The sequence below is a fragment of the Arvicola amphibius genome, chromosome 6 (genome assembly GCF_903992535.2).
Source record: "Arvicola amphibius chromosome 6, mArvAmp1.2, whole genome shotgun sequence".
Taxonomy (NCBI): domain Eukaryota; kingdom Metazoa; phylum Chordata; class Mammalia; order Rodentia; family Cricetidae; genus Arvicola; species Arvicola amphibius.
In genome coordinates this window covers 112,728,072-112,746,894 of record NC_052052.2, presented here as the reverse complement: position 1 = coordinate 112,746,894, position 18,823 = coordinate 112,728,072, and the positions used below count along the sequence as shown (strand labels likewise).

General features: G+C 37.5%; 1 protein-coding gene across 1 annotated transcript in view; it reads left to right on the top strand.

The window, feature by feature from the left end:
• Window positions 1-18,823, top strand: part of Wdr37 (WD repeat domain 37) — a 61,754-nt gene that overhangs the window by 17,148 nt on the left and 25,783 nt on the right. Inside the window, 6 exon segments of the mRNA XM_038334246.1 lie at window positions 4,371-4,467; window positions 9,005-9,100; window positions 9,418-9,482; window positions 13,063-13,198; window positions 15,000-15,071; window positions 17,066-17,110. Of these exon segments, the coding sequence (XP_038190174.1) occupies window positions 4,371-4,467; window positions 9,005-9,100; window positions 9,418-9,482; window positions 13,063-13,198; window positions 15,000-15,071; window positions 17,066-17,110 (511 nt within the window).

Sequence of the window (18,823 nt, the reverse complement as noted above, 5' to 3'; positions counted from 1 at the left end):
CTATGGTTGAAGTAAAGTCAACCATAGGTCAAGAGGCGGAACAAACAACCGGTTCACATGAAGTAAACAAAGGATTATTAAGAAAAATCATAGCCAGGTGGTGGTGGCGCACGCCTTTAATCCCAGCACTTGGGAGGCAGAGGCAGGCGGATCTCTGAATTTGAGGACAGCCTGGTCTAAAAGAGCAAGTCCCAGGACAGGCTCCAAAGCTACAGAAAAACCCTGTCTTGGAAAACACACACACACACACACACACACACACACACACACACACACACACACAAAACACAAAAAGGAAAAAACAGAGAGTAAGAGAGAGTCAGGAGGATGGATAGAGAGATGCATAGGCAGGAGAAGGGAGGGACATTGAGTTTGAGAGTTTTGTTTGAGATGGCGTACGAGAAAGGAGAGTTTTCTGGGATATTGGTGGAGGAGGAAGGTCAGCTGGGTGCTTTTTCTGTTTTTCTGAGCTAGCACACTTTTACCCCAGCATCTGACTCCTGAGTCTTTATTCGTAAAATTGAACAATTGAGATTTAGTCAAAACAACTTTTATCACCATTTTTTCCACAATTAGATTGTACCAGCCATAGTGCCGTAGGATAAAAAGGCTTGCATCTGAAAAATTGGCCCTCATCATCTTATTAGAACTGTGTAAGCAACTTCTTGCAAGGGCCTTCTAGTATATAAATTCTATAGGGGCAGTAATGTTCACCTAGAAACCCACAGAGTAGATATTCAGTTGAAGCTGATCCACTGTGGATGCTGGGAACATAATTGTTACACTGTGTTTAGGAAGTGATGATGAAATGGTGCCCACCCTGATCAGTGCAGTTTTTTTTTTTACAGCCCCCCCCCAACCCTTCAGCACATATTTTACCTCTGTTGTTTTAACAGAGGATCTTGCTATATGTAGGCCAGTCTGGCCTGAGATTTGGAATTACTGTCACAGCTCCTCATATACTGAGATTACAGACATGCTGCACCTTATCTAGCTTTTGCCTCAATGCTTCTGATCTCCAGTTGGCTGACTCTACAGGTGTAAAACTTCTGACTATAGAGAGTCAACTCTGCCCTTGTCTACTTTCTATATAAAGTTAATCTAGTGGTAGATATAAAAATAGCTTTGACAGTATTTACTTTGGTGGTTGCAACAAATACCATAAACTATGTGACTTAGACAACATAAATTATTTTTTTTTCATAATTCTGGAGGATGAAATCCAAGATCAAGGTGTGGAAGGGCCTCCTAAGGCCTTACTTGTAGTTTGTAGGTGACTGCCACCTTCTTGCATCCTCATGGTCTTTCCTCTTCTTGTGTGCTTTCCTTAACTCTTGTAAGGCCACTAGTCATAATTAATTAGGATTATCATTATAACTGCATTTTACTGCTTGCTTCAGTAAAGATCTTTACTCTTTTTTTATAAATAGTTTATTTTTATTTTGTTTGCGTTGGTGTTTTGCCTGCATGTATGTGTGAGGGTGCCAGATCTTGGAGTTACAGACAGTTGTTAGCTGCCATGTCCGTGCTGGGAATGGAACCCAGGTCCTCTGGACTAGCAGTCAGTGCTCTTAACCTCTGAACCATCCGTCCAGCCCTTAATCTTGACTCTTATAGTCACATTCAGGGCATTCAGGTTTGAGTCACTATTCATCCATTTGAGAGAATGATAGGATTTCCTTGATGATGGAAGTATTATAAACTTTGATAAAAGTGCCACAAGGTCAGTGTAACATGTAGGCAGTTAAACATGATTGGTATGACTTAGTATTTAAAATGTAGACTAAACAAGAACATAATTACATTGACATTTAAATAGTCATGTGTAGCTGGTGGCTACTAATTGGACAGTGTAGGTAGACAATCTAAAATGGTTCCTAAAAGTTTTTTGATTTACCCACATTACTAGCAGTGAAAATTCTACTTTGTTTGCTGGGCATATTCTAGAGTTACTTCCCACATGAGGTAAATTTGTTCTTAGTATTGCCTTCCATTGTGATGTAGTATAAGGTAGTAACTGTCTCTCACAGTAGGCATTTCATAGGCAGTTCACAGTTCCGAGCAGCCTAGACATGTGCACTGCTCTACTGGCTTTCTGAATTTTCCATGTTAGATAGACAGTTTGTTTGCTGAAGTTCTTTGGAGTGGAACCAACTAGCATGATCTCTGAGTGGCCTCTGTGCCCTTCCCTTTCCAGGAGGGAAGAACGTGACAGTGTCTGCTATTGCAGCTGGCATGGTAGGTGTGAGTGGACTGCTGCGGGAAACAGAGATGGGCTGAGTGTCACTATCTGATTTACAGGAGTAATCACTTTAGACAGTGTGGCGGGGCTCCTTCAGTTACTAGACAATAGAATCCAAAAGAAGGAGAAGGTTAATCACCATGATGCTGTATTAGGTTAATGTTCTATATCTTAATTTGTAAGTGAAATTTTCTAGAGAGATGTTAAGATTACCAGTTCTCAGATTCAGTGTTTAAGCTAGCATGTATATATTTTAAATAGTTTACAAACTTTAGGGGAAAGCATATGACTATTAAAAAATTCAAAGTGTAGAAATGTTCATTGGTTCCTGAAATTTATAGTCTTAAGAAGTTAACCTGAAGCCGGGCGGTGGTGGCGCACGCCTTTAATCCCAGCACTCGGGAGGCAGAGGCAGGCGGATCTCTGTGAGTTCGAGACCAGCCTGGTCTACAAGAGCTAGTTCCAGGACAGGCTCCAAAGCTACAGAGAAACCCTATCTCGAAAAACCAAAAAAAAAAAAAAAAAAAAAAAAAAAAGTTAACCTGAGGTGGAATTTAATAAATATGTATGTATAAATTTTTTTTTTAATTTGCAGTTTACCAGGTCTCCACATTTGGTGTTGTATATAAACTTGAAAAGTCATTTGAAGACTATACTGATCTTACTCAAACATTAGAACATTAATATAGAAGTATTTGAGAATTTATTTTTGAAATATTTTTTTTGTGCTGGGGAAGGATGGTACACACATACTAATTATTTAGATGGTGTCCTGAAGATAGGCATATCAAGTAGTCTTCTGTCTATTAGCAGTGTCCAGAAAATGTAAATTATTTTGTGAACTTACGTGGTACTTGGAAGTGTTTATATGTTTAACTTGGAAATATGTTATAAGTGTTGCTTCCTTTTGCCTTCACTTTACCTTTTAGATAGAGACCGGAAGTTGGAGGGGAAGTGTGCAAAGGCATGAAGGATGTGACCAATTATGTGTTCTCTAAACTACTAGACATTTTGTTCTCTTTTTATTGACATTTAGTTCTTGTCTAGAGTTATAGGAAATCTTTAGTTTGTTTTGTTGGAGCTCAGTGGATCTAATTAGGTGATGAGTCACATCTTTCTATTCGTGTATAGACCATTGAAATGGTGAATAGTTTTTTTTTGTTTGTTTGTTTTTTTAATAGCATATGGTAGAGCCTAAAGACTATTTGTAGCATAGCTTCACTTTTGGGAATGGCTTTGCTTCTCTGTGAATTTAGAAAATTTGAATAAAGTAAGCTCCTGTTTCCTCTGTGTCATCGCAAAACAGAACTTTTCCATCAACGTAAAAAGTTTACTCTGTGTCAAATCTGTGTGACCAGGGCCTAAGAACACAGATTATGTTCACCAAATAACCTGTTCTACTGTGAAAGAGGGTACAAGACCGACCTGTTGAGTCACATAACAGAAGAGTGGTATATATCAGTGCACTGGCCGTCTCATAGGCAGGCTACAGCAGAGCAGGGGAGTCTTTGCTGTGGGTTTCAGATGTTCTGACATCCTTAGCTTAGGTTGGTGGGTGCTTGAGGTGTGCCCAGTGCACTCTAAAGGTTTACCTGGCAATCAGGATGATAGGTCAGCTACCGACGTTGATAGTAAATGACTGTTAAAAAAACACTGAAGGCAGTTCCAGGTTGTTTGGGTTCTCATTCTGAAACCTCACGGATCCACAATCACGATGTTCTGGTTTGCCAGTCTTTAAGATCTTTAGTACATATTCAGCTTCTTCAGAGAACTATGTTCACATATGTAAAAGGAAAAGTTACGTTATTTTGTAAAATGTTTGCTCATAAATCTTGTATTTCTCTAGGAATGCATTTTGATTATTGTTTCCTTTGTAGAAACTTGAATCTTAAAAAATGTTGAGTGTTGGGAATTGAACCCAAAGTGCATGCTAAGTACATGCTCTCATTGAGCTACATGCCTAGCTAAATTTTAAATTCTTTAAACCTTCATATTTATAAGCAATAAAATACATAATGTTATAAAGTAAGCGTTTAAGATAAATGATAATTCACTTTGAAAAAAAGTGTTGGCTGGTATTAAAGTGATTCATTTGTTCATTTTAAACGGAAACATTTGTCTTGTACAGGATTCCAAACTGCCTTCCTCAGTTCGCAGTACGTTGTTGGAACTGTTTGGTCAGATAGAAAGAGAATTTGAAAACCTTTACATCGAAAACTTAGAATGTGAGTATCTCCTTTCTTAGCGTATTTAAAAAGTGGTTACTTCTCCACCGAACTCTTTGAGAATAATATTTTGTGGTTTGAGAGTCATCACTCTATTATTTTCTAACCTGATGTTAAACATGTTGACTTAACCAGATTATTGGGGCTGGAGAGGTTGTTCAGCAGTTAAAAGCTCTTCCAGAAGTCTTGGGTTTAATTCCCAGCACCCACGTGACTGCTCTCAACTTTGTAATTTCAATTTCAAGAGATCTGTGCCCTCTTCGGACAACCAAGGGTACCAAGCATTCATGTGGTATATAGACATACATGCAGGCAAAATATCCATACACATAAAAAGATTATCTTACGGTTCTGTGCATGATTCTTAACAGGATGATGTCAAATTTTGGCAGAGTTGTCTTCCTTTCTAGAGCCTGTAGGGACAAACATTTCCTATTTATTTGTATGGCGACAGAGTGCAGTTAATTGTGTTTTTAGGACAGGCTCCCTTAGCACTGTCGTTGGCTTATGTGCCCATCTCCTTTAGTGATGTGTGCTTTCTCTTGTTTCCTCTCTGACTTACCATTCTCTGTCCCAATCCTAAGAAAGTGTGACTTGCTTGAACCCCTGGATATTCTAGGGTGACCTCCCTACTTGCAGAGCCGTCGAATTTATAGGGTAACATTGTTCATAAACTATAGGGCTGGGCCTTGAGAATCTTTGAGGGGGTTACCAGATCGACCAATCAAAATCACAGTTTTATACAAAATGAATGACTTTTATTTTTTATATACCAAGTATGTCATAAATTATATATATTATATCATCTCTTCAAAATTTTCAAAAATGTGTTGACATATATTAAAGAAATTTATATAACTCTTTGGCTCCATCACATTCTTCAAAGGAAAAGATTTTCTGTATTTTTTTGCTTTGAATTCTTCTGTTGATATTTCTTTGAGGATGAGCAGTTTTCGTCTAGTTTTAGATTAGGCAGATGTGTTGTTAATGCTTCACCATTGGGAATTTAATATCTTTTATCCCTTTTGGTGTTATTGGGTAATTTTCATTTTGGGGGAAGAATGGTGTTTATAACATGTATACCATTTAAACTGTAATGAAACTGCTTTCTCTAAGAATTGATGAATATTAATAAGCAACAATTAAATTATAGACTGTTTTACACCTTTAATCTGTGGTTAGATAAGTCATAAGAAAATGCAATTCTGTGTCATGCACATTTTGCTCTTGGAAAATTTAATTTTTTTTTTTTGGTTTTTCGAGACAGGGTTTCTCTGCAGCTTTAGAGCCTGTCCTGGAGCTAGCTCTTGTAGACCAGGCTGGTCTCGAACTCACAGAGATCCGCCTGCCTCTGCCTCCCGAGTGCTGGGATTAAAGGCGTGTGCCACCACCGCCCGGCTAAAATTTAATGTTTTAATATTGGGTTCTCTACATTACTTTTATGTATCTTGAGAACTTAGAGGAAGAACCAATTCTAATTTTGTTACAAAATAAGATTAGGGCTGGGTGGTGGTGCATTCCTTTAATCCCAGCATTAGGGAGGTGGAGGTAGGTGGATCTCTATGAGTTCAAGGTTGACCTAGTCTACAGAATGAGTTCCAGGACAACCAGAACTACACAGAAAAATCCTGTCTCAACAAACAAACAAAAAACAGAGTTAAATAAAATAAGGTAGTTACTATCTATAGCATCAGCTTTTAAGGATTTTTTTAAATCTAGAAATGTATTTTTTATTGATATTTATTGAGCTCTACATTTTTCTCTGCTCTCCTCCCTGCCTCTCCCCTCCTCTCTTCAGTCCTCCCCCCAGGTCCCCATGCTCCCAATTTACTCAGGAGATCTTGTCTTTTTCTACTTTCTACTTCCCATGTAGATTATATCTATGTAAGTCTCTCTTAGTGTTCACATTGTTGTCTGAGTTCTCTGGGATTGTGGTTTGTAGGCTGGCTTTCTTTGCTTTATGTTTAAAAAACCACCTATGAGTGAGTACATGTGATAATTGTCTTTCAGTGTCTGGGTTACCTCACTCAAAATAATGTTTTCTAGTTCCATCTATTTTCCTGCAAAATTCAAACTGTTGTTATTTTTTTCTGCTGTGTAGTACTCCATTGTGTAAATGTACCACATTTTTCTTATCCATTCTTTGATTGAGGGGCATTTAGATTGTTTCCGGTTTCTGGCTATGATAAACAGAGCTGCTATGAACATTGTTGAACACATGTCCTTGTGGTATGATTGAGCATCCTTTGGATATATACCCAAAAGTGGTATTACTGGGTCTTGAGGAAGGTTGTTTCCTAATTTTCTGAGAAATCGCCACACTGACATCCAAAGGGGTTGTACTAGCTTGCATTCCCACCAGCAATGCAGGAATGTTCCCTTTTCCCACAACCTCTCCAGCATAAGTTGTCATCAGTGTTTTTGATCTTGGCCATTCTTACAGGTGTAAGATGGAATCTTAGAGTTTTGATTTGCATTTCTCTGATGACTAAGGATGTTGAACATTTCCTTAAGTGTCTTTCAGCCATTTTAGATTCCTCAGTTGAGAGTTCTCTGTTTAGGTCTGTACTCCATTTTTTTTATTGGACTATGTGATCTTTTGGTGTCCAATTTCTTGAGTTCTTTGTATATTTTGGAGATCAGACCTTTGTCTGATGTGGAGTTAGTGAAGATCTTTTCCCATTCTGTAGGCTGTCGTTTTAGAAGCTTTTCAGTTTCAGGAGGTCCCATTTATTAATGTTTCTCTCAGTGTCTGTGCTTCTGGGGTTCTATTTAGGAAGTGGTTCCTGTGCCAGTGCATTCAAGTGTATTTTCCACTTCTATAAGGTTCAGTGTGGCTGGCTTTATGTTGAGGTCTTTGATCCATTTGGATTTGAGTTTTGTGCATGGTGATAGATATGGGCCATTTTTTGTTTTTGATATCCAGTTATGCCATCACCACTTTATGCTTTCTTTTTTCCATTTGATATTTTTTGCTTCTTTATCAAAGAACAGGTGTTTGAAGATGTGTGGATTGATATCCAGGTCTTCTATTTGGTTCCATTGGTCCTCTTGTCTGTTTTTATGCCAACACCAGGCTGTTTTCAGTATTTTAACTCTTTAGTAGAGTTTGAAGTCAGGGATTGTGATGCCTCCAGAAGTTCTTTTATTGCATAGGATTGTTTTGGCTATCCTGGGTTGCTTTTCCAAATGAACTTCAGTATCGTTCTTTCGAGGTCTTTGAAGAATTTTGCTGGGATTTTGATGGGCATTGCGTTGAATCTGTAGATTGCTTTTAAGGACATTTTTAAAGATCAGTTTAGCAACGGAAATATTTAGGGTGTTTTCATTGTGACTACGGCATTCGTGTCACAACACACCTCCTCCCCCTGTTAAAAATAATAAAAATAAATCTTTAAAAATTATTCATATTGGAAGGTAACTTTATATTGTCTAGCACATAGAGAAAGGTTTTGTTAGCTCCTTGGTACTGATAAGTCCCAGTTTCTTAGCATGGGTGCTGTGTAGGGTGCTTTTGTCCTCAGCCTATTTGTGACCTTGACTTGTTTTAAACTTTGGTCAGACAAGTACCCTACAGTTCCAGGAAGCTTCATGGTATTCTGGCAAGCAGGTAGGGCCTACAGTTGGGTGAACCTGTTTGGAAGTCAGGTTCCAGCTGTACCAGGTTTAGTACTTGGTTACTTCCCTGGGGAGTCTCTTTCAGTTTCACTGTGTGGATGCCTGAGGCCGTTCTCAAGGTCCTTTTGATAGTAAAGAGAATCATAGTTCTCTGTGTCTTCAATGATTGTGTTCCTTGGAATGGTCCCAATCCTGCATTTCCTACTAATTATTCATTCTGGAATTTTAAAATCTGTGTTATACATAATCCTCATGTGGAGATTTTCCTATGTCATATACCAGTAGTTGCATATTTTTACTATATTTTTTCTTCAGTTTCAGTATCCACAAGTAAACTGTAATTATTTCACTGAATTTTAGGCAGTACCAGAATGTTTTTAAGTGCATGAAATCCCAAAAAGGAAACTATGCTGGAATAAGAATTTGGATATGCAGGGTTCTGCTTGAGATCCTGATAGTTACATTGTCACAGGGTCACAAGAGTGAGCTTTCGTTTATTTATTTTTAAAGATTGGATCTCATGCAGTCCAGAATGGCCTTGAACTTGAAATGTAATTGAGAATGACCCTGAGCTTCTGATTCTTTTGTCTCCACCTTTTAAATGCTGAGATTCTAGGCATCCACATCTCGTAAATATGGTGCAAGGATGAAACCCAGGTCTCATGCATGCTGGGTGAGTGCTCTACCACCTGAGCTGCATTCCCAGCACTGACTTTTATTCTTGGAATGATACCTGGTATGATGGCTTGAGTGTTTGGACACTATAAATTATCACCTTGCTTTTTAGAATATTTTTCACGTCTTATTTTTTTTTTTGATAGTCCTAACTCACAACATTCTCATGTATGTAAAGTGATGAATACATCTGAACATAAGACCAAATTTTACATTTTTTTAAAAGGAATGTTTTTATTTCCAGTGCGCAGAGAAATTGATACTCTTAATGAACGCTTAGCTGGTGAAGGACAAGCCATTGATGGGGCAGAATTGAGTAAGGGCCAGCTAAAAACAAAAGGTAAAATAAATGCTTGTAAAGTATTGTGTGTATATATAATATATACATATATATATATATATATATATATATATTTTTAACTTGTCAAGGGAACTGGGATCTAATGGAGGACACTGACTCCTTTGCTCTCTGCTGTCAGCCAGACTTGGAATGCATAATTCAGATGTAGGTCAGATAAGAAGAGCTTGGGTCCCTCTTCCAGCTCTTCTGTTGTTTGTGACTTGGTGGGGTTTCCCTTTCTCCAGCATAGCTGCACTTTGTGATGCTGTGGTTTTTGAGTTTAAGTGTATTTAACTGTCAGTTCTCTGTCTCCACAGCCAGTCACAGTACCAGTCAGCTTTCTCAGAAGCTAAAGACCACCTACAAAGCTTCCACCAGCAAGGTATGCAAGGCACTGGCTCTTGAGCCAGTCATGTGGTGCTTACGGTGTGCAGATGTGTACTTTAACTTGCATATTTTCCAGTTAGAAATGTGTAATAGAAAAATGTCTGGCTTCTAGACGCAACCATTGCTAACTGACTGTAGTAAGTATATAGATGCTTAAATACTAACTTAGATACTAACTTCAGTGAGATAAATATATTGTGCATTAGTAATTTTTTCTCCTCAGAAAAACAATATATTTTTTATTGTTAATTGGCTTGTTAAAAAATATATGGATTCAGAGAGGTTATAGATAACTTTATGGAGTGAAATTATATTTGGGCTAAAGTTACATTTTCATTATTTTTCAATTTTCTAAGTATAAGAAGGAGGTGAGCATGTGTTTCTGAGCCATCTACGGGCAGTCAAGGAGTTTTCGTATTTAAGTCCCTAATACTGACTTGAAGTGCAAGGATTTGTTTGGAAAGTTATTGTATATTATTCATTATACATCTCTAATTTGGAGTATTTTGAGTATGTAAAAGGTAAATTAATTCCCTAACTTTGGTGAATGTATACTTCTTGGGTTAAATGTGAGGATAAAAATTGAAATTTGTACTATGATTTCTATAAATATCACCAGCTTTTATTTTTACAATCCATTTTCTTGGGCTTACAGTCGTTTATTTGGCAGGAACAGTGCGGTTCATTGTCACTAAAAGGGGAAGTCTAGCCTTTCTGCCTTCTCTCCTTATTTAAAAATTCTTGGTAATCATTATTTAGAAGAGAACATGAGTATTGTTGATATATTCTACTGTGTACTTAGATAACATCTGGAATGTAAATTGCTGTTTCATTGGATTTTTGTTTGTTGTAATGTCTAGTTCACCCTAGTTTTGAAATTTGTAATTAACTTGTCTTTCTTCAAAATGAAGTATAAAATTATGTTCTTCACTTCTTGTTACATTTTCTTGAATTAAATAGATTATTCTGATGCTTACAATTCTGTGTATACAATGTGTGGTCTTAGGATTCAAAACTTTCTGGTTATTTCTGAAGTAGAGGAAGATATATATAGCAGTCTTTTATCATGGGCAATAAAAACAAGGTTTGGACAAAGGTAAGGGCATGCACAATAGTATTTTGCTTACAAAATATACTAGAACTATTTAACAGCAGTCATTTTAGGATTAGAATATGTCAGAAGCATATTCCTAATGGACTTTACAGCAGTTTGTACACTGTATGTACTCATCTAAAAAATAATGAAACACAAGACATCTGAACATTGAAGAAATACTTTGGTAACGATATATTCTGATTTGTACCACAGCATGGATTCTTGGTATTAAAGCTAAGCACGAATGCAACAAGAACATGCTACAGTCTAGATTCATTACTTGCCCTCCTTGTGACTCAGAGCCATGAAAGGCAAGTAGCATGTTTGGTGAGACAGTGGGAGTGCAGAGGTGTATGAAGTAAACCTGGAGAGGTTTTATTCCTTCCCTGGGCTGCTCATGACTGATTGCTGCTGCTTATGGGGTAGGGTCGGGGCAAGACAGTCTACCTGAAAACTACTTTAAAGAAACCCCACGGAGATGTTTGCAAATATTCTTTAGAAAGGTTTTTTTTTTTTTTTTTTTTTTTTGTAGTGGAAAGGGTCTTTCTAATTTGTTCTTAACATACTTTAGGTTGTGTTGTAGTTAAAATGATTTAGGATGATGGGAAAACATTGTGCCATTGTTTTATTAATCTGCTGTTGTTCATTCAGTTGAATTTCTTTATAATCTTGACCAAGTCAGGTAGTTTTTTTTTTTTTAATTGAGGCAGGGTTTCTCTATGTTGTCCTGGCTGTCCTGGAACTCACTATGTGGACAAGGCTGGCCTAGAACTAATAGAGATTCTCCTGCCTGTTTCCTGAGTGTTGGAATTAAAGGCATGCACCACCATGCCTGGCTTAAGTCAGTGTTTCGTTTTGATTTTGAAGCATAATGAGCATTCTGGAAGTGGCATGTGAGATGGTATGCCACGGTGTTCATGAAAAGCATATTATTGTGTTTCTGAAGTATACAGTTGTATTCCCATGGTGCCTCTTCCATTCTACCTTGTGAATGGGTAGGTAAGAAATGTGGCTCAGTAGTTTCTTATAATAGTATTCTTTATATTAGAAATGTTGAGAGATTTGGAAAATGAACCACAACTTAAGGATGGTGGCAAATTTTGTATGGTCTGTAACTTCTCTCCCCCTAAAATGTAATGCTATTTGGCATCTTGGTGATATTTTCTTAAGTACAAGCTTACATATAATGTAGAGGGATACTTTTGTTGACTTTAGGAGGGAGACTAGCTTTTAGAATGATAAGATGACAATAATGGGTTTGAGATTTGAACTAGTCATTTTCTATTTTCTGTAAAATTTAAAACAAGTTAAATAGAATTGACTTATATTATTTGTAAAATTTCAGTCTCTTAACTAAGCATTTTGTTTTTGTTTTTACTGTGTCGGGGATAATTTGAAAGCACATAACTAATTTATGTAACAGATTATGACTGCATATGTTTATGTAAGAGTAAATTTATATACATGTCCTAGGCTTTGCGGAATCATTGTTAAAAGCAAGCTGTATGAATCCATTCATTTTTGTTTTCATTTTTTTTTGCTTGATTTATAGATTTGTTGTTTATATTTTTTTCCAGATTTACTTAAAAGTTAGAATGTTTTCATTTATCTCAGAGCAGCTTCATGACTAAAGTTTAAAGAAATCTTTGCATTTATTTCCTCCTCACTTTATAGTCTTCATTACAAGGGAAATGAGAATTGTTGTGTGTGTCATTATATGGACCAGTACCTTACTGTGTGTTCCTCATCTGTATCATCTCATGTCTGTTTCCCATTAGAATATGAGCTTCTTAAAGGCCTTTGTATCTCCCAGCTCTGTCTCCATCTAGCATGGCACGTGGCTTCCAGCAAGTGCTCAATAAACAATCTTTAACAAACCTCCTCATCTGCTACAAGTGTGGTCATTTGATTCCTCTTACAGCCTGGACTTTTTTGTTTTGATATGTGGTTGGTGTAAACTGATCAAATTCAGGAAAAAAATGGAAGTTCTTCTGTAAACACATGCTTTAATGTTAGTAGTTTGGGGTATGTTTTTCTCAACTTTTTCATTTCTGTTTCTCTATCTCTCTGTCTGGTCCCTGTCTCTCTGTCTCTGTCTGTCTGTCTGTCTGTCTCTCTTTCTTTGTGTGTGTATGTGTGTTTTAAAGATGGAGAATTTTATTTGGTGATTGAGGTTTGGGGAAGAGTGACTTCCAAGGCCCACCTGTGCCTTCTTCGCAGTGAGACATTATCTGGATAAGAATCCACTAGTGGAGTGGGAGAATTTTCTGCAGCCTCTGATAATGAGTGCAGTGAAAACAGCTGTATTGTGTGTGGCAGCTCCCTTCTGTTCATGCTTGTATTATATTCCATTAGTGTTTACAATATCCTCTTAAATTACTTACACATCTTTCAAGACATCTTTTTGCTATTTTGCCTCTTTTTAGCTTAGAGAAATTCAATTCAGTGTTTAAAAGTGCTTCTTTTCTTCTTAATTTAGATTGTCTCCAGCTTTAAGACTACCACATCAAGGGCCATCTGCCAGCTTGTGAAGGAGTATATTGGCCACAGGGATGGCATCTGGGATGTCAGTGTTGCAAGGACACAGCCTGTGGTTCTTGGGACAGCGTCTGCTGGTGAGCCAGACACTGTTGCAGCTGGCTTATAAGATATGGCTTTGATTGAAAGCTCATGGAAGCGACTTACAGTTAGCAGTGGCAGAATAGTTCCTGGAAACAAAAACATGCTGGAAGAGTTATTGAAACCAAAGCTTTGGATCCAGGTTTGGTGGTATATGCTAAAGTCCCAGCACTCAAGGTAGAGGTAGGAGGACCTCAAGTGCCAGGCCAGCATGGACTGTGTGATAGAAAGCCCTGTCAATTGTCTCTCAAACAAAAATGAAATTAAGAGGAAAGAAGGGAAAAGAAAAGAAAAACCCTTTGCCTTGGCATGGGAGCACCCGCTTCTCCTGAGACCTGTAGTCTTCCTTTGCAGTAGTTCCGTGGGTCGATGTCACAGCTAAGGCTAGGCTAATGTTTTTAAGGAAGGAGAGACTTGGCTCCAACTAGTTATGTGAGTGTCTGTATCTGAATAGTCGATACAGCATAGGTGAGATAGTTTTTAAACATTAGATTTTTTTTTATTGGCTTTGTTCTTGTTCAAGCCAGATATGCTTCTGATTTGGGGACAGGTTTGTCATTTTTCTTCTAGCAGTCAAAGGGAAGTTTCTGCTAGCAACTGAAAAATGCATATCCTCTAGACTGTTGAGTTGTCACAGGAGGCTGCTCTTCAGGGGAGGATGCTCTTCGGGGGTCCCAGGGTAGGTCTCCCCACTAACAGGATAATTCATGAACGTTCAGATTAGTCTAACACACTATCTCTTCAGATATAAATGATCATTGGTTGTTGAAAATGACTTTCTTAGCTTATGAGAAGTTCCTTTCTCATTAGATTCTGATTTTTTTGTTTTGTTTTGCATTTTGAGAAAGGGTTTCACTATGTAGCTCTGGCTGTCCTGGAACTTGCTCTAAAGACCAGGCTGGCTTTGAACTCACATAGATTTGCCTGCTTCTGCTGCCCAAGTCCTGGGATTAATGGAGTTCATCACCACCACCTGACCTGGATTCTGATTTTTAAAAGTAAAAGACACAGGAAACCTAGTTAGAGTGTTAATAGTGTCTTTGCCTGTTTGTAGTTGTAGTCATACTAAAATATCTTGGATGGTTTGAAAATATTATTAAAAAAGGAGGAGTGACTTCTAATAATTCTGAAATTTCCTTTGGATAATTGCTTACTATTTCATTTTAGAATTTTCTTTAATTCTCCCTTTACCCCCTTAATGTTTATGAGAAGGAAAGGTCCAAAGGGACAGCCATCATTTCATATAATTTGACTGAACTAGAGGCGAATTGACTTTGAGAATCACAGGTGTTCTGGAAGGCTCTGGTTTTCGGAGAAGATAATAGAACTGTGATGACGTCTGCGTGCCACTTTTCCACGTGATGGCCTCAGTGTCATAGTCCACTAGGATGTCAAGTCCAGTTGTCCTTTCCAGTTCCGTGGCTTCAGACAAGTCACAACACTTTAGGATAATTGAATTGTACAAAGTAGTAGAATCAAAGTTGCAAGAACTGTTCGGGGGATTGGAGAGATGACTCGTGTAGAACACTGGCTGTTCTTCCAGAAACCCTAGTTTGAGTTTTCAGCACCCACGTGGTGCCTCCCAGCTGTTCTTAATTGTAGTCCCAATGGATCCAGAACCCTCGCCTATCCTTCAAGGGTACATAGACATACACGCAGGCAAAAATGTCCATACACATAAAACTAAATTAAAAATACCTAATAGGGTATATGGCTTAACATTTTTAGAATATTATTGTATTTTTTAAGAGATTGTAAAATTAGTGATGGCTAAGTTCTGACATTTTCGTTTTTTAGATCACACGGCTTTGCTGTGGAGCATAGAGACGGGCAGATGTCTTGTCAAATATGCCGGCCATATGGGCTCAGGTAAGCATTTACCTACAGGGGCACAAGCATCAGAAGCTGGGTTTCTTTGGTGCCTTTTTAATTTTCTTCATAATACTGTCTATATTGGTAGAAAGTTTTATACTTGATATAAAATTTTAATATTTTGGTGTTTGGGGACAGTGTAATGCAGAGTAGATAAGCTTTACCTTGTATGATTAATACAGGGAAAAGACAAGCTGTGCTATATGTAACTTTATAATTATTTATTAGGAACCATGTGTTAGAGATTAATGCTTAATAGTTTGGTCAGGCAAAGTAAAGGCCGTTCCCACAGACTGTGTTTGGACCTGCAGTTTCTGTTCTGCAGTAGCTCTCTCCCACCTTTTCAGTGAGTCCTGGGGGTTAACAATGTTTTGACCAAATTTTATTTTTACATTTTTCTTCCAAACATTTGTAAATTTCTTCCACCTAGAATGTCTTCGTCCAGTCTCTCTGCAGGGCTGCCTACCAGTTCATTCCCCTCCTTTGCTAGCTTCCCTGTTCCCTTAGTGTTGATAGATAGTCTTGTTATTGGGCACTTTGGTCAAGAGTGTGTGTGATTTCTTCTTTGCTGTGCCTGTGACCATCCTAACAGTTCCTAGAAATCAACAGGACAGAGGCTAGAACATAATGTGAGTTTAGGGAAGGGACTTGGGCTCCTGTTGCCTCCATTCTCTTACAGAAACTTCTTTTCCTTCCTTCCTCCCTCCTTCCGGCCTTCCTCCCTTCCTCTCTTCCTTTCCTCCCTCCCTCCCTTCTTTCTTTCTTCCTTTTTTTTATTTTGTTGGTGCTAAGTTTAACCTGAAAACAGGGTTTAAAGATCCTCAGTTTTGAAAGAGTCTTCTTTTTTTTTGATATGTAATATCCCCACTCATTCCAGTCCTGAGTTTTTTAGTCCCTGGATCCATTCCTTTGTTGGTCTTTTATATAGATTGGAAGCCTCTTTTGTTTTTGGAGGTCAGCTTCAGAAGGACTCCTGCATGTTGTTAAAACACAATAATTCTCCCGGTTGAGAAAAGGTGACAGTTTGGTAGCCAAAGAGAGGGACACAGTGTGTGTCTCTTGAGAACATCTCTGCTTATGTTGGAGTTAGGCTTATGCTCACATTTATAGACTCAACCTCACCTTTAGCTTGTGCTAAGTCACACCCATGAATGAATCTTCATTTAACTCAGCCCCTTCCCGACCATCTTGGTGGTCTCCTCTAAGGCTAGGCCTCTCCCCCACCTCCTCTCTTAGCACCTTCTCTCCCTTTACAGTATTAACATTGTCATACAATAGCAAGCTGTTCCTGCTGCTGCTTGTCTCTTTTGTCCCTTTCTTATTAGTCTGTTCTTTCTTAGTTTATAAATACAGTGCCCCAAATATAGTACTAGGAACTCAAAAATATGATAAAATTTTGTAGAACATGTGGTACATTCTTCATGCTTTTAAAAGAAAGATGTGTATATTTTTATTTTATGTGTATTATTTTTGCCTGAAAATTTATATGCACCATATGTGTGCCTGGTGCTGAGAGGTCAGAAGAGGGTGTTGGATCTATTGGAACTAGAGTTTCAACAGGTTGTAAGCAGCCATGTTGATGCTGGGAGCTGAGCCTGAATTTTCTATAAGGACCGTAAGAATTCTTAACCACTAAGTCGTCTCTCCAGCCCATTTACCCCTGATTTATTTTTAAAATAAATTTGCTTATTTTTAGCATTTAACATTTATTACTTATAAGATAATAGCATTTTCACCAGCTCTTTTATATTATTTGTATTTCAGTATTGAAAGAAAATAGAATTCTCTCTTTTTTATGTAGCTTCTTAGTAAAACATAATTTTAAAGGCATAGCTAACAAAATTGTACTAATGGATAATTTTTTGAAATTTGGCAAAATTCTCAAACTGTCATAGTTTTTTAAAATTTATAACTTGTAATACAATAGCTAATAAATATTGATGACATGGTTTGTTATCTTAAACCTGTTTTTGTAATATTTTGTTTTGCAGTAAATTCTATAAAATTTCATCCCTCAGAGCAGTTGGCTCTTACTGGTATGTTTGTTTTTCCTTTCTTGAATGAAATTATTAGTAATCTTAAAACAGCTGTAAATTTTGTATTCTTTTGTTAGTACTATCAGAATTATCCATAGCACTTACGAAAGTTAGACAATCTTTAGTAAAATTTTGTGAACTATTTCCATTCCTTTCTAGGTAATTTACCTAAGCTGCAGTAGCTTGTGTATGCTGTATTTTAGACTGGCTTTAAAAACATAGCTTCATTTACTGCTTTAGCCTTTTTTTTTTTTAAAAAAAAGATTGATTTATTTATTATGTGTACAACATTCCTTCCATGTGTGCCCGCACGCCAGAAGGGGGCACCAGATCTCATTATAGATGGCTGTGAGCCACCATGTGGTTGCTGGGAATTGAACTCAGGATCTCTGGAAGAACAGTTAGTACTCTTAACCACTGAGCCATCTCTCCAGCCCGAGGGTAGCCTTTTGAACTGAGGATTATTTCTACAAAATTGTCAGGTAGCTGTGGAGTCATATGTTTTGGGGTACAGGCTATAATCTTAGAGAGTATGTGTTAGCTTTGGTGGGCTTCTGAAAAAGACCAGTTAGTAAGTTAGTAAGTAATATTGTCTTTGACAGATTGTATGACGTCTGTCCCTGCTTTGTCCTGCTTTTATGGCATGAAAGTGTGTCTCTGTAGGAGGTGATGAGACATGACAGTTTATTTACAAAAATGGGGAACTTTCTCCATGGCCCAGATTCTACTGACCCAGGATAGAGTGTGCATGTTGAGATGACACAGTGCTCTGTGCAGGTGGAAGGTTTAAGAGGGAGCCCAACATCAGTACTTTTAATGTGTAGTGAGCAAGACTTTTCACATGTGATGGATGGAAAGCTTACTCTAGATCATTTCCCAGTCTTTGATGAGCATAACCAATATTTACCTTACTACATATCTGAGGAGTTGAGGTGTGGAAGACACTGAAGGTTTATTGTTTGATTGGTAGAGAGGAAAGACACTAGGAGTATAGAAGTTGGATATGTCTAGATATAAACCAAAGCCTGAGAAAGGAGAAGTGAAACCAAGTGACATCTAAGAAAGGAATACCAACTTTGAGACAAAGGAGAAAAAATTAGACTGCAATTTTTATATAGTGTTGATTTGAAGAGAAACTGGCAATTGCCAATCAGTTGATTTCGGCCATAACAAATTCACTATCAGCTCATAGAAACTTATTTAGGTATGTTGTGCAGCAGTGAAGACAGATGGAAAGCAGACCACTTAGGTGAGGGCTGAGAATAGCACTCAGGAGTCTAAGAGGGCCTGTTCTTTGTCTTCCACTCCTGATGAGAGCATTTTCTTACAAATTTCTGCTAGAAAGAAGAGGAATATGAAAGCAACACAAGTAATGCTAATAGTAACACGATAAGTAAAACATATTGTTAAGTCCTATTAATGACGAATGGATGCAAGTATCATTTCCTTTCCCGAAACATTTAAGGCTGTTATAGTCACAAATGTAATGCAATAGAATACTTAATACATAGATTAAAAATAAACTCTTTAAAATTATTTTCCTTAAATATAGAGAATTTAAGAATATATTTTCTTAAATATTTCTCTAAATATAGAGAAATCAGTTTTTCTAAGGTAAAAGAGGAAATATTTTCTTTAGTAATTGTAACCCTAATTTTGTATATTGTTCTAGTCTTAATAACCTTGTACAGTCTGAAATCATTATTTAAATAA